This window comes from Rhinolophus sinicus, linkage group LG02, assembly GCF_036562045.2.
Source record: "Rhinolophus sinicus isolate RSC01 linkage group LG02, ASM3656204v1, whole genome shotgun sequence".
Lineage (NCBI taxonomy): Eukaryota > Metazoa > Chordata > Mammalia > Chiroptera > Rhinolophidae > Rhinolophus > Rhinolophus sinicus.
Genome location: NC_133752.1, coordinates 146,020,945 through 146,035,671, shown reverse-complemented (window position 1 = coordinate 146,035,671; position 14,727 = coordinate 146,020,945). Strand labels below are relative to the sequence as shown.

At 32.5% G+C, this 14,727-nt stretch overlaps 1 protein-coding gene across 1 annotated transcript; it reads right to left on the bottom strand.

The window, feature by feature from the left end:
* Positions 1-6,258: 6,258 nt before the first annotated feature.
* Positions 6,259-7,247, bottom strand: LOC109439237 (olfactory receptor 6C70). Its single transcript, XM_019719500.2, has one exon. The coding sequence runs from the start codon at positions 7,245-7,247 to the stop codon at positions 6,309-6,311; it is 939 nt and encodes a 312-aa protein (XP_019575059.1). The 3' UTR covers positions 6,259-6,308.
* Positions 7,248-14,727: the final 7,480 nt, after the last annotated feature.

The window sequence follows — 14,727 nt, the reverse complement described above, 5'->3', positions numbered from 1 at the left end:
CTCAGCATTGAAAAGTAACATTCTTTTAAACTGGAAGTGATAAAAGAAAGTTACTAATACTTAGTAGCTCCATTTCTTTACTGTTTTTTACTAATGCTTTTCCCCCCTTTTGATGTGTTACGTTTCCTTGATTATTTGTGATTCTTGTTGCCTTCATTAGTGTCTGTACATTTGAAGAAGTAGGCACCTCTTCCAGTCTTAACAGATTGGCTTTGGTAGGGAAAGCCCTTTACCAGTCAGCTCACCCAGAAGTTCTGGTCTTGCCATCTATTGGGGTCCATGGGTGGAGTTGCTGTTGGAATCCTCAGGTGGAATGGCCTTTTGATGGGTTCAGCAGGTGGGTGGGCATGCTACCTAGCTCCACACAAGCTGACCTGGTTCCTAGGTCTGCATGGGTGGGTCTGGAGCCTGAATCCACTGGGGTAGGCCTGATATCTGAATCCATTGTGGCAAGCCTGCGTCCATGGGGGCAGGAATGGAGCCTGTGATGTTGGGGGTGGCCTGAAGGCTGGGTCCAATGGGGACTGAACTGGTGCAGGGGTGGCCATAAGCCTGAGTCTGCAGGGGCCAGCCTGGTGCTGGGTTGGGCCTGTATTTAATTTTATGCAGGCTTATATCATTCTTATTAATTCACCTTTTGCATGCAATCTATATGTATGCCTCCATCATTTCTCTCTGCTAGACTGAATTCTGGGTGCTTTGTGGCTTGCTTCTCAGGGATGAGTGGGAAATCAGCCATTTTAAATGCTAACATTTGATTTTTCTCAGCTTCAGGCTTAGCAACCTATCAACTTGTGTTCCTGGATTAAGTGCAGGCATCATGACTGGAAAATAAGCCCTCTCTGCCTTGATAACTGTGATCCTTCTAAACTAAAAAGCACTATGGCCAAGCACTTCAGCACATAATCAACATTATTCTTGTTAGTATCATTTCTATTATCTCATCTCACTTTTCAATTTCCTCCCCTAACAAGACAAAGATTTTCATAAAGTGAGCTGACAATCATGAAGTTAGGGTTCTAAAGGCTCTTAGATCTTCCAATTCAATTTACATTTTTTAACATCCCTCTCCAGGAATATTTTTTATTAAGGTAAAATTCACATAACATAAAATTCACCTTTCTAACCATATTATTGTGTGCAAATCATTGACTATTAGTACGTTCACAAAGTTGTGCCATCATCACCATTATCTAATTTTAGAACATTTTCATCTCTCAGTAAGAAACTCCATATGTATGAAGCAGTGACTCCGTATTTCTCCCTTCCTCCAGCCCCTGGCACCATTAATATGCTTTCTGTTTCTATAATTTGCCTATTCTAGACCTTTCGTATATGTGAAATTATATAATATGTTTGGCCTTTTTTGTCTGGCTTATTTTACTTAGCATAATGTTTTCAAGATCCATCTACGTTGTAGAATCTACCCGTACTTCATTCTTTTTTATAGATGAATAATATTCTATTGCATGGATATATCACATTTGTTTCTGTATTCATCAGTTGACGGACATTTAGGTTATTTCCATTTTTGGCTATTGTGAACGATGCTGCTATGAACATTCACATAAAAGGTTATGTTTGAATCATAGCACATTTAGATGTGCTTTCTAATATTTAGAATACCTGGTGATGATGCTAAGGGAGCATAAAAATTGGAGAGATGATCATATACATTCTATTCTGTTTTCTGATACAGAAACATCACTTTAGCAATAGGAATACAAACGAATCATATGTGATTTGAAATACATTCATATGCTTAGTACCTGGAAATCTCAGTAAAGAATTTTGTAATTAAAATATTGTTGCTGTATGCCATTATTATCACTCTGTGCTCTTAAAATTACCAAAAAACTCAAAAGAGAATTGAAAAATAAGAGTGAATTCAATATAATAATAGTTTCACATTACAAAGAGAAAATAATAAGTGAAAACGTCAATGAATGTAAGACTGTACTACTGATGGTGGAAAACAAGGAATCATTTCCTAAAGTTATGAGAATGTTTGTGTGCAGATAAAATCTTCCCACATGTTGTGTAGCATCCGAGCTTCTTAATAAAATATCAAATATTGGACCTCAAGAAATTCTAATCATATTCTAACAGTTGTGTAAGTACAAGAAATTCTAAAAACTCTTAATGAGTCAATTATTAGGGTATTTAGTAACTTTCAGTCACTTGTAATTCAACTACTCACAAATGAAGAAATGACTTGGTAATTTTAATATAGTCCATAGTCCACTATGACTACCCTTGTAAGGCAAACCCACAACACTGAGTCATATTATATTTTGAGAAGGGTTGTTTTAGTCCAAGCCTATTTTTTGTAACATTTTAGTAATTTTAAACTTAAATAAATGTTCCGAGAATAGTACAAGCATTCTATATGCCTTTTATCTAGAGTCACAATTGTGTAAATTTTATGTGATTTATTTATCATTCACTCTCTCTCATTCTCTCTCTTTCCTTCTTTTTCTCTCTCAAATACAGATGTACGTTGAGATAGAGATAGAGAGAGATAAAGATAGAGACATTGAGAAATACAGATACATACATTTATATACATATAGTATATATGTTGTATGTACTATATATACTTTATATACTATGTATATATATATACTTTATACACTATGTATCTACAATATATATGTGTGTATGTATATGTATATATACTTTATATATTATGTATACTTTTTATATATAAATACTAATACTGTAAATATAAATATATATACATGTTTTTCTTATCCATTTGATAGTAAGTTGGACGTTGTGCCTTTTTATCTTAAATTACCTCACTATCTTAGGATATGTTTCCTAATAAGATCATTGTGTTACATAGCCAAAGGATAATAATCAAAATCAGAAAATCTGACATATTAATATTTTCAAATCCATAGTCCATATTAAAATTTTATCATTTTCCCAGTAATGTCTTTTATATCTTTTTATTTTCTTCAAGTCCAGCATAATCCAGGATTACACATTGCATTTAGTTCTCATTTCTGTTCAGTTCTTTTAATCAGTTCCTCAGCCTATATTTCACCTTATTGTCTTGAGATTTTTGAAAAGGATATGTTATTTGAGCTCATCTGATCCTCCTAAAGGTTAAATTGAGGAATAAAGCAAAAGTGATCATAGATCCTTTCTTAGTCCATATGATCAAGAGCCAGATAATGTTGGTTTTCCCACTGATGATGGTAACTGATCACTTGGTTAAGGTAGTCTCTTCCAGATTTCTCTAGACTACAAAGTTACTATTTTCTCCACGTAATATGTAATTTGTTAGATATTTCAAGACTATGTAAATATCCTGTTCCTCATTGAAACTCATCCACTAGTTTCAGCATCCAATGATAGTTTGCTAACTAATCATTACTTCTATATTGATTAATCAGCATATTCTACTATAAAGATGATCTTTATTTTCTCCTGTGTATTTTATTGATTAATTGTAAAGCAATATTGACTCAAGGATTCTTATTTTACTCGTTACAATCCGTTAATATCATCATTTACGTTGATATACAAATTATCCAAACATGGTGAGTTGGAGCTTCTTTTAAGTAGCTTCTGAACTTTGTTTATATGAACTCTTCATTTTTTGAGTACAAAGATGAGATAATTTCAGCTCTTTTATATTTTCCTTGATCTAGCCCTGAATAATACAGTCATTTCTCCAAAAATCTCAGGTTCCTTTCATTTAATAATGATATTTAGAGACCAAGATGTGGGCACTAGTTGTTTTGGTGGGTTATTGTGTATGAGCCCTCTCACAAGACAGTGTATGTGTGTGTATGTGTGTATATGTGTGTGTGTGTATATATACATAGATACGTATATATCATATATATGTATATGGTATATACGTATATGTGTGTGTGTATATATACATGATGTGTATATATATATGACATGTTCATACTGATACCTCTAATTCTATTACAACACTAAACAGAGTACTTAAAAACCTCCTGTTTGTGTGTATAATTTCTTATTCCTACAGTGGAAAATTCAGTATCATTTTCTTAAACGCCACACTTGTATCAGCCTACAGTACACACAAAGCAATTACAGAATTGATAATCAGTACCATTGTGAAAAGCAAACCTAATAACCAGAATTCACTTTTTAATAATTCTTTTTTAAGTAAAATTTATATCCACTGCAAAGTACAAATATTAAGTATCCAATCTGATGAGTGTTGACAAATATAAGCCACATTTCTATTAATTGTCAGGATCATTCACTTAGTCAATTGCAGGTTTCTACTTTAAACTGTGGTTGCTTTTATAAGACTTCCATAGGAAAAAAAAAAAGTCAGTTGTAAGCACCTAAATGCGAGAAGACCACCATTAAAAATTACTTCAATGTTTCATTGCATAAAGCAACCATTTACTATGCTCACAGACTCTGTTGTCAGGAATACATACAGAGCAGAGCACGCAGGTCTCATTTCTGCTCCATTATGTCTGAGGCCTCACATGGAAGACTTAAAGAGTGAGAACTGGAGTCATCTTAAGTCACCTTCACTCGCATGTCTATCAGTTGAATCAGACTGTCAGTTTCAGGCCTCAGTGTTTTTGTTTCGTTTTGTTTTAATATGTACTTTTCTGTGTGTTCTCTCCTAAGAGTCAGTGTGGGCTTTTTCACAGCATAGTGGTTGGGTTCCAAGGGTAAGTGTCCCAAAATAGAGAGATCTAGATAGGAGACATATTCTTTTTTTGACTTATCCTTAGAATCCCACAGCATCAACTCTACTGGTTGGAGTAGCCACTAGCTTCTGCTCAAATTCAAGAGAAGGAATTTACCCTACTTCTTCTTAAAAGGAGTGACAAAGTTACATTGTATGAGGATGTTGGATGGAAGATGTGTTACTGTCATTTATGGAAATGCTTTCTGCCACAGAGGTGAAGGTGGAGTACAGAACATATTGCTTTATTTCTTTCCAGTGAGGCTGTACAGATAAAGAAAAATTATGGGAAGTTTATGCAACATGCCACTCTATACATTTATCTCCTCCAGTTATCATAGGTAGACTGACAGAAGCAATCATTATCTTAATGTTTGACAAATAATTTGTCTTTTTATCTTTGCATGTATCGCTCTAAAAGTCTTTATCTCCTTGTAATTTATTTAGAGATCTAAGTCCATCAATAATCTAGTTACAAACTTTAGTTCATTCATGTTTTCTTTTCCCATTGTCATTAAAATTAATAGATAAATATTTTCAAATATTTTCAAGAATATTGCCTACAGAAATCTATGGTAACTGTAGACATAGACAAGAACAAATACCATTGGCACATATGGAAAATAACTGCTAATAGCTTAATCACCACTATGGTATAAATCAACTGGTACAATAGCAGCTACATTAGGACAATTACAGGGTTATGACAGCTATGTATTCTAAGAGCTGACATTTGGAGTGAAAACAAAAAAAGATAATTTCATACCTTAGTTTTGGTGGAAATAAAAACATAATTTTATCTTTAAAGCAGTCATTTCAATTTTGAGAAATTGATATTCAGTATCATTTAGTGGAGAAATTTACACAGAATTAAAAACTAATAATTAAATAACACGTTATAAAATTCATCATATATTCACATTTACTCAATATATTCATTGGCACGTTCAAGAGATTAGATTTGTTTATATGTTCTTGGAAAAGATCATGTGAGAAATAAACTACTGTGTATTAAATCATATTTTGTTTTCTGCAATTTTAAAACTCTACCCAACACAAAAACTAAAATAAAATCACACAAATGAAATGTATGATCATTTCAAAGGAAATTACGCTTTCTAACTATATTGACAACTGACATTTGAAAATGTCACTTTACAAAGTAATTCTCTAGATTATTCTTTTAAAGTGCAAGCTCTCTTGAAGTATCTTAAGCATATTTAACTGTGACAAAATTCAATTTATCTAAATACTTTAAAGAACATAGCTTTTAAATAAAACATGTTACATTTATTTAAATTGTTTCACAGATACAGCTCTCCAAGAATTTATATTATATAGTACAATCAAAACCCTTCAATCATTTTATTCTAACAGTTTTAGAGAAAATGAATTTGCAATTTTATATTTCTAACAGAGAAAGTTTTCACTTTGAATAACAGAAATTTTAATTCAGAATGTATAGAATGGAAAGATTTTCTAAGCTTGGGTAAGCTAAAGTGATCCAACTAATTAAATATTAGAGGTCAATTCTTAAACTAGAAAAGTCAAAATAGGTTTTGTTTCATGTCCCTTTTGTGTTTTATGTTAGTTATTTAAATAAATAGTATTACTTGTCTAAAGCACAAAATATCTTTCTAAATACATCTCTGAAGGCTTGTTTAACTTGCTGGTTCCTCAGAGTATAAATGAATGGGTTCAACAAAGGGGCAATTGAAGTATTGAGCACGGCTACTCCTTTACTTAAAGTGATTCTTTCATTTGCTGATGGCTTTATGTAGATAAATATACAACTACCGTAAGTGATAGATACAACAATCATGTGAGAAGAGCAGGTAGAAAAAGCTTTTTTCTTTTGTTGAGCTGAAGGGAATTTTAGAATTGTCTTGATGATGTAAGAGTAAGAAAAGATTATTAATAACAATGTGAAAATGAGAATCATGGCAGCTAAGAAAAAAGCAATCACTTCTAGTAAATGTATGTCTGAGCAAGACAGTTGCAGAAAAGGAGAAATGTCACATATGAAATGATCAATGATATTTGAAGCACAGAATTCCAGGTCAAGAACCAAAAGCAGTGGAGGGAAAATGACCAGGAAACCAGTTGCCCAAGAACTAAGTATAAGCTGATGACAAACTCGGCTGCTCATAATGGATGTATAATGCAAAGGTTTGCAGATGGCCACATAGCGATCATAGGACATAGCCGCCAAAAGGAAAAATTCTGTAGCCCCCAAGAATATGTAGAAAAATAACTGAGATATACAACCATTATAGGAAATGGTCTTTTCTCTAGTTACAATAGTGATTAGGAATCTGGGGATGCAAGCACTTGTGAATGAAATTTCCAGAAGAGAGAAATTTCGGAGGAAGAAATACATTGGGGTCTTGAGATGAGAATCCAGTAGAGTGAGGGCAATAATGGTTAAGTTTCCTATCACGCTGAACATGTAATTCAGAAGTAGAAATAAAAAAATTACAATCTGTAACTGAGGATTGTCTGTCAGTCCCAGAAGGATAAACTCTGTCTGTTTTGTATGATTCTTCATCTCTCTTTCAAGATTACAAACTCTAGAAATAAAAAAAAAATACAAAAATGAGAAACTACATAAGTAGCTTTATCCTGGAAATGTTATGTAAAGGATCCATATTCATAAACATACCCATTTACAAGGTAATCTTCCGTGATGTTGAAGATATGATCTAGAACTGTGCAACAGACATTATTTTAAATAGCACTATAGGAATCAAATCAGTTTTGGAAATTGACCTGCAAAACCCGTAATAGTTGATTTTTTTACCCTTACTTATAAACTTCGAGTCATTTGTAACTAATTCCAAATTTTTGTATTTGTAAAATAAATTATATAAAATCTTGATTCAGTATTCAAAAATAATCCATTCATTTTTATTAACTTCATCAAAATAAAATTATACCAGTATAATGAATTAAGATCAACAGTTAAATTCTGAAACTTTTGATTTCATAATAAAGTGACATTTGCTTAGTGCCCCATTGTAGCCTCTTGCAACTTTTCTATGAACTACTAAAATGAAGACAGAAAATGAAAAAAAAAAAAAAGAGCATAAGGTTGTAATATCACAACAAAATAAATACTAGTTGAATCTAGGAAAAATTGAAAAGGAGTATAAAGCAGATACACCAACATTTATAAAAAAAAGTAATAATAATCTATTCAGAATGTCAACATTTTGCACGTGTAACTGAGACCGTAAGAATAAAAGAGAAAACACATTGCGTTTCTTCACAATGTCCACTCAGTTATAGATACCTAGAATCCAAACCTACTTTCAGGTTCAGCTTCGTGACAGTGAAAAATCACTGTTTTCTTGTTATATTGCCTATGTCCTCATGTCCCCAGCAATCACTCATATACATAATCATTGACTATGAATTTGAAGAAGTATTTATTGGTGAAGGAACTGTGTGATGATTTGGATGGAACAACAGCATTATGCTAGTACTTTGTTTGTAGTTGTCGGCTTTCAGAATCTCAATGATGAAAACAGAGTGAATAACAGAGCTGAAGTATAGAAATGGTGGGAGCCTGTTAGGAATTAGAAAATGGACTTAAAATTATGCTAATCCGCACAAAATCCAGTTATGTATCTGAGAAAGAAAAACAATGGCTAATGAGACAAAGGACAATCCACTATTAAGGATAAAAGTTTGGCCACTCTTTTTATTGGTTAAGAATGAACCTTTTAAAGTGTAAGTATCTCACAAACACACACACATACACACAAAAAAACAAAAAAACAAACAAACAAAACATAAGGAACAGTGTAATATGGCTAAGAGTTTAGAATCAAAGCCAGAGAGATCTTTTTGCAAATTTTACTCTATCACTTATTATTAGTTATATGGTCTTGAAAAAATTAATTTCCTTGTTTCAGATTTTCAACTATAAAATGGAAGTGAAATTGTTTTGACCTCAATTATAAGGATAAAATGAGATGTGTACAGAATGCATCAATGTCTAGTAACTGCTTAATAATCAGTGAAGAGATCAGTACACATAAAAACTGTAAATGTGTAGCAATATTTTAAATCTGTCACTTCATACTTTAACATCTCATATAAGTTCCTTAATTAAAGCAATAGTAAGGTTACCAAGAATAGGAAGATTATGTGGGTGGGCATTAATAATTGACTAAATGATAGCAGGTTTGTTTTTTTACTGGCATCAGACCTACACAAGGATGCTGATGATCCCTAGTTTTCATCAGTATCCTAAAATCTCTAACAATTAAATAAGATTAGAAAGAGACATTATAAATTATACAATTCAGTAAAATTCTTGGTTGGTAAATAAAATAAATTTACTTTCTACTGATCTGATTGGGTCCTTAGAATATCCAAGATATTAAACTGAAACTATTACAACAAGAGCATAGCTCAATAATGTGAACAGACAAAACAAATTTCTAAAGAGGAAAGAAATGTTTAGACAATATAAGGGAAATTTACCTTTTTCAAAAAGCAACTTTCATATTAGATGTAAGGTATATATCATGGCATACTTTAAGAGTAAAAAAAGAAAATAATTTAAATATTTAAAAATAAGGAATTCTTTAAATAATTGTATTTATTTCTAAGTGAGGACAATGATGAATATGTATTCTCATTAAAAATAATCTAAAAATATTTTAGATATTACAAAAAGATTTATACAAATTGATCCCATTTTCATAAATGTCCACATATGGTACATGCAAGCACGATTTCTTCAACTATATTAAAAAATAGTAAAAAATAATAAAGCACTCTTTCAGTGAGATATTAAATTATAGTGCATTTATATTTGTCATAAAAATTTATTCATTCTTAGTATCATCCTACTAAAAGACATTATTCAATAAAATACATTTTTTTCAAACGTCTCTAATTTATAAAAGCAAAACAATTAACTGTTAGTGAATTCAGAACACTGGCCAAATATTTTCAACTAAAATAAATCTAGTGATGCACTTCATTTTCCTCTTGACCTGAGGAAATCTTTTTCCCAATTTGCAAAATAGGTAAACTATTTCCAAATAAACTTAGAACACATGCACTGACAGAGAAAAAAATAAACTACATCATATGGCATACACTTTTTCCTTTCTTTTAAATTAAAAAGTATTTAAATTATGTTCCTTCTTGTTAATTAAAATTTGCCAATCGATATCTTTGCCTGTTCTGAAGTTTTTCTTCTTTTTGTTATTAAATACATAATATTTTTCCTTCTACATAATTTAGCCTATTAACTCACATATGGACACTACATTATTTAAATTAACAATTTTATTCCTTTAGGAAATCCTGGTTATCTCATTTTATATTTCTTAGCATATTTCTTCTCATAATTTTCTGGTGAATTATCTCTAGGCTATTGATGGCAATGGTAGATCTTAGAGAACCATAAATGAATCTAAATCTTTCTTCCTTGATCTCATCTTCATTTGGCCCTGTTCGTTTTGTTAATATCTCCTTGCTTTAACTTCCACTTTTTCTGCAAAATACTTTGAGCATTCATGTAGGTTCAATGTTGGTATCAGAGTAATTTCAAACCACAAAACAGATTTTTGTTCTGAACCAGTGCAGATCTGGCAATCAGTAATTATCAATGATAAATTGTCATTGCTCAAAGTGTTGATTAAAATTAGCATTTCCAAAAGACCTATTTGTTTCTATCTTTAAAAATGTATTAGAACATGTGAAGTCAATTCTCCAGGAAAAATACCCTCCAACCTTGTTATGTTTGATTGACTTTTAAGATTGTTCAGGCTTTCTTTATATAGAGAACAGTAGAATAGTTTTCCTTCCCCCTACATTTCTAAAGTATTAGAAATGCAGATGCAAGTGAATAAATCAAAACACATGCTCTTGCACTTATAGATTCATAAAATAGAAAATGAGAAATAATGTTTTATTCAAAGAGGAATAATAAAATGTCACATTTAAATCACTGTTATTTATTTGTATGTGACTTATGTGGTATTTGTAATTATTCTTAAAGTTTTGAAAGAAAAGTAATACCATTGTCTGACTTACCATTAGCAGTATATGTTGGTATCTTTTTGTTTTTCTCTAGATTACATGAACAAGGATCAACCATAATGAAACACAAATGTACTTACTGGAAAACAATATTTAATTTTGTAGGCAGGAATATTCATATAAAATAATTTTTCAGGTTAATTCAAATTGGAGACCTAACTGTGACTCTTTAGTAATGTAATTTTTCTTCACTATAACATATATCTGAACATATGGTAATATCTATGCCTTGGATAATAAAGATTTTTAATAAATACCTCTTTTAATACCAAATAATTTATAAAATGTGTGTCCAACTAACTCCACATTGCAAACTCTTGTAAAGATTAACGCAGCTGAGATGATTAGCTTGGAACTTGGGAAATATTTGCTGGTTTCAACTTATTTAAAAGGAGTGAATGCTTTTCTACAGGAAATCTAAGGGGATAGTGTCTCTAAGGAGAAATAAGGAAGATGAAAAAAATATATAAAAGAACTTACAAATGCCAGTTGGCCTTTGTCTTTATAATTTAATTAAAAAATAAGCTTATTGTTTCAAGCATGATGTTATAAAATACCACTAGGGTGGTAACATGAAAAAATATTCATTTCAAGACAACCATGTAGGCACTGCAAACTAACAGATTATTTTAGATCTTCAGTAATGCATATGGGCCAAGATACCAAGATAATTCTTTTTGAGGTTTTGGTGTGTGTTTTTTTTTCCCCAATGTGTGAACCTATCACTAGGAAAACACATATTGGTCCCTAACACAAATACTACTCCTACCAATTTTTTAAAAACAACTGTGTTCAATATTAAGAAAAAATAGAATTTCCACATACTATTATGACTTAACAATTAATATTTTCTTCAGTAATTTGACACTGTGCACCTAAGTTCAACCTTTTTGAAATATTACTAATTATTATAACACCAATCATGTACTAAACATTTACTATGCATGAAATACTATGCTAATTGTTGTACATATATCATTCAATCTAATCATCATAATAGGAAAGTACACATAGTTATGAATACTTCCTTTTTGCTGTTAAAAGGAAACAGTTTTCTTGCTCACACTCATGACAAAATTTAGAAATTATGAAATAGGATTGCAATCAGATCTTTGATTCCAAAGTGTAGCTTGTTAACCACTGTGCAGGACATCATGTTAAGTAAATGCTAGAAAGCATTTTGACAGCATCACTATGTTCAAACAACAAGGGGCAATTCCAAAATGACACAGGAGCCTTCTTGAAGGCCAAATTTGCAAAATAGTGAGTACCAAAGAAAAATTACCATTAAAATAAAGAATTACAGCATTAAAAAATTCCATAGTGATATCACTATAAATATAAATATCAGTATGATATAGATGTGGATATGACTGGAATAATCCACATCTATAGTCTCTAGAAGAATTCGAATGTCAAATTATTTACGTATAAAAAATTTAAAAATTAGGGGCTCTGCTCTGCTAATCTCATAATTAATGGAGAAAAACTGAAGCCCTTTGCTCTACGTTCAGGAACACGACAGAGATGTCCCCTATCACCTCTGCTTTTCAACATAGTGTTGGAAGTCCTTGCCAGAGCAATCAGGCAAGAGAAAGAAATAAAAGGCATCCAAATTGGGAATGAAGAAGTTAAATTATCACTCTTTGCAGATGACATGATGCTATATATAGAAAACCCTAAAGACTCCACCAAAAAGCTATTAGAAACAATCAACGAATACAGTAAAGTTGCCGGCTACAAAATCAACGCACAAAGTCCATTGCCTTCCTATATACTAACAATGAAATCTCAGAAAAAGAAATACAAAAAACAATTCCTTTTGCAATTGCAGCAAAAAGAATAAAATACCTAGGAATAAACTTAACCAAGGATGTGAAAGACCTATATGCTGAAAACTATAAGACATTTTTGAAAGAAATTGAAGAAGACACAAAGAAATGGAAAGACATTCCGTGCTCATGGATTGGAAGAATCAACATAGTTAAAATGGCCATATTACCCAAAGCAATATACAGATTCAATGCAATCCCCATCAAAATCCCAATGGCATATTTTAAAGAAATAGAACAAAAATCATCAGATTTGTTTGGAACCACAAAAGACCCCGAATAGCCAAAGCAATCTTAAGAAAAAGAACAATAATGGAGGTATCACACTTCCTGACTTTGGCTTGTACTACAGGGCTACAATAATCAAAACAGCATGGTATTGGCAGAAAAACAGACACATAGACCAATGGAATAGAATTGAGAACCCAGAAATAAAACCACATAAATATGGACAGATAATTTTGACAAAGAAGCTAAAAACATACAATGGAGCAAAGACAGCCTCTTCAATAAATGGTGCTGGGAGAATTGGATAGCCACGTGCAAAAGAATGAAACTGGACTGCTATTTGTCACCATGTACCAAAGTTAATTCAAAATGGATCAAAGACTTAAGCATAAGACCTGACACAATAAACTGCATAGAAGAAAACATAGGTACTAAACTTATGGACCTTGGGTTCAAAGAGCATTTTATGAACTTGACTCCAAAGGCAATGGAAGTAAAAGCTAAAATAAACGAATGGGACTATATGAAACTTAAAAGCTTCTGCACAGCAAAAGAAACCATTGACAAAATAAAGAGGCCACCAACTGATTGGGAGAAGATTTTTGCAAACAGTGCCTCCGATAAGGGACTAGTGTCCAGAATATATAAGGAACTCATGCAACTCAACAACAAAAAAAAACAAACAACCCAATTGAAAAATGGGCAGAGGACTAGAAGAGACATTTCTCCAAAGAGGACATACAAATGGCAAATAGACATATGAAAAAATGCTCAACATCACTAATCATCAGAGAAATGCAAATCAAAACCACAATGAGATATCACCTCACCCCAGTCAGAATGGCTATCATCAACAAGACAAATAGTAACAAATGTTGGAGGCTGTGGAGAAAAAGGAACCCTCATACACTGTTGGTGGGAATGCAGACTGGTGCAGCCGTTATGGAAGGCAGTGTGGAGGTTCCTCAAAGAATTACGAATAGAATTGCCATATGACCCAGCAATCCCTCTCCTGGGTATCTACCCAAAAAATCTGAAAACATTTAGAGATAAAGACACGTGTGCTCCAATGTTCATTGCAGCTTTGTTTACAGTGGCCAAGACATGGAAACAACCAAAATGTCCTTCGATAGATGAATGGATAAAGGAGTTGTGGTATATATACACAATGGAATACTATTCGGCGGTAAGAAAAGATGATATAGGAACATTTGTGACAACATGGATGAATCTTGAGAGTAATGCTGAGCGAAATAAGTCAGATAGAAAAAGCAGAGAACCATGTGATTTCACTGATATGTGGTATATAAACCAAAAGCAACAAAAGAACAAGACAAACAAATGAGAAACAGAAACTCATAGACACAGACAATAGTTTAGTGGTTGCCAGAAGGTAAGAGGGGTAGGGGGTGGGGGGTGGGAGATGAGGGTAAGGGGGATCGAATATATGGTGATGGAAGGAGAACTGACTCTGGGTGATGAACACACAATGGGATTTGTAGATGATGTAATACAGAATTGTACACCTGAAATCTATGTAATTTTACTAACAATTGTCACCCCAATAAATTTAATAAAATGAAATTTAAAAAAAAAAATTAGGGGTTCTGGTCAAGATGGCAGATTAGGTAAACACGGTGCTCGCCTCCTCCCATGACCACATCAAAATTACAACTAAACTACAGAAAAACCATCACTGAGAATCACCTGAAGTCTAGTGGAACAGAAGTCCTACAACTAAGGACATTCAGAAGAAGCAACCTCAAGATGGGTAGAAGAAACAGAGACATAGAATGGGCTGGTCCCACAACCACATGTAGTGGTTTAAAATTGGGAGGGATATCTTGGCTGCAGAGGTCCCCCCAGAGGAGCAAGGGATCTCAGCCTGGCACCAGGCTCCCCAAT

What these genes read in the sequence shown, in the direction of transcription:
- LOC109439237 (XM_019719500.2), bottom strand. Translation starts at nt 7,247, where the DNA reads ATGAAGAATCATACAAAACAGACAGAGTTTATCCTTCTGGGACTGACA.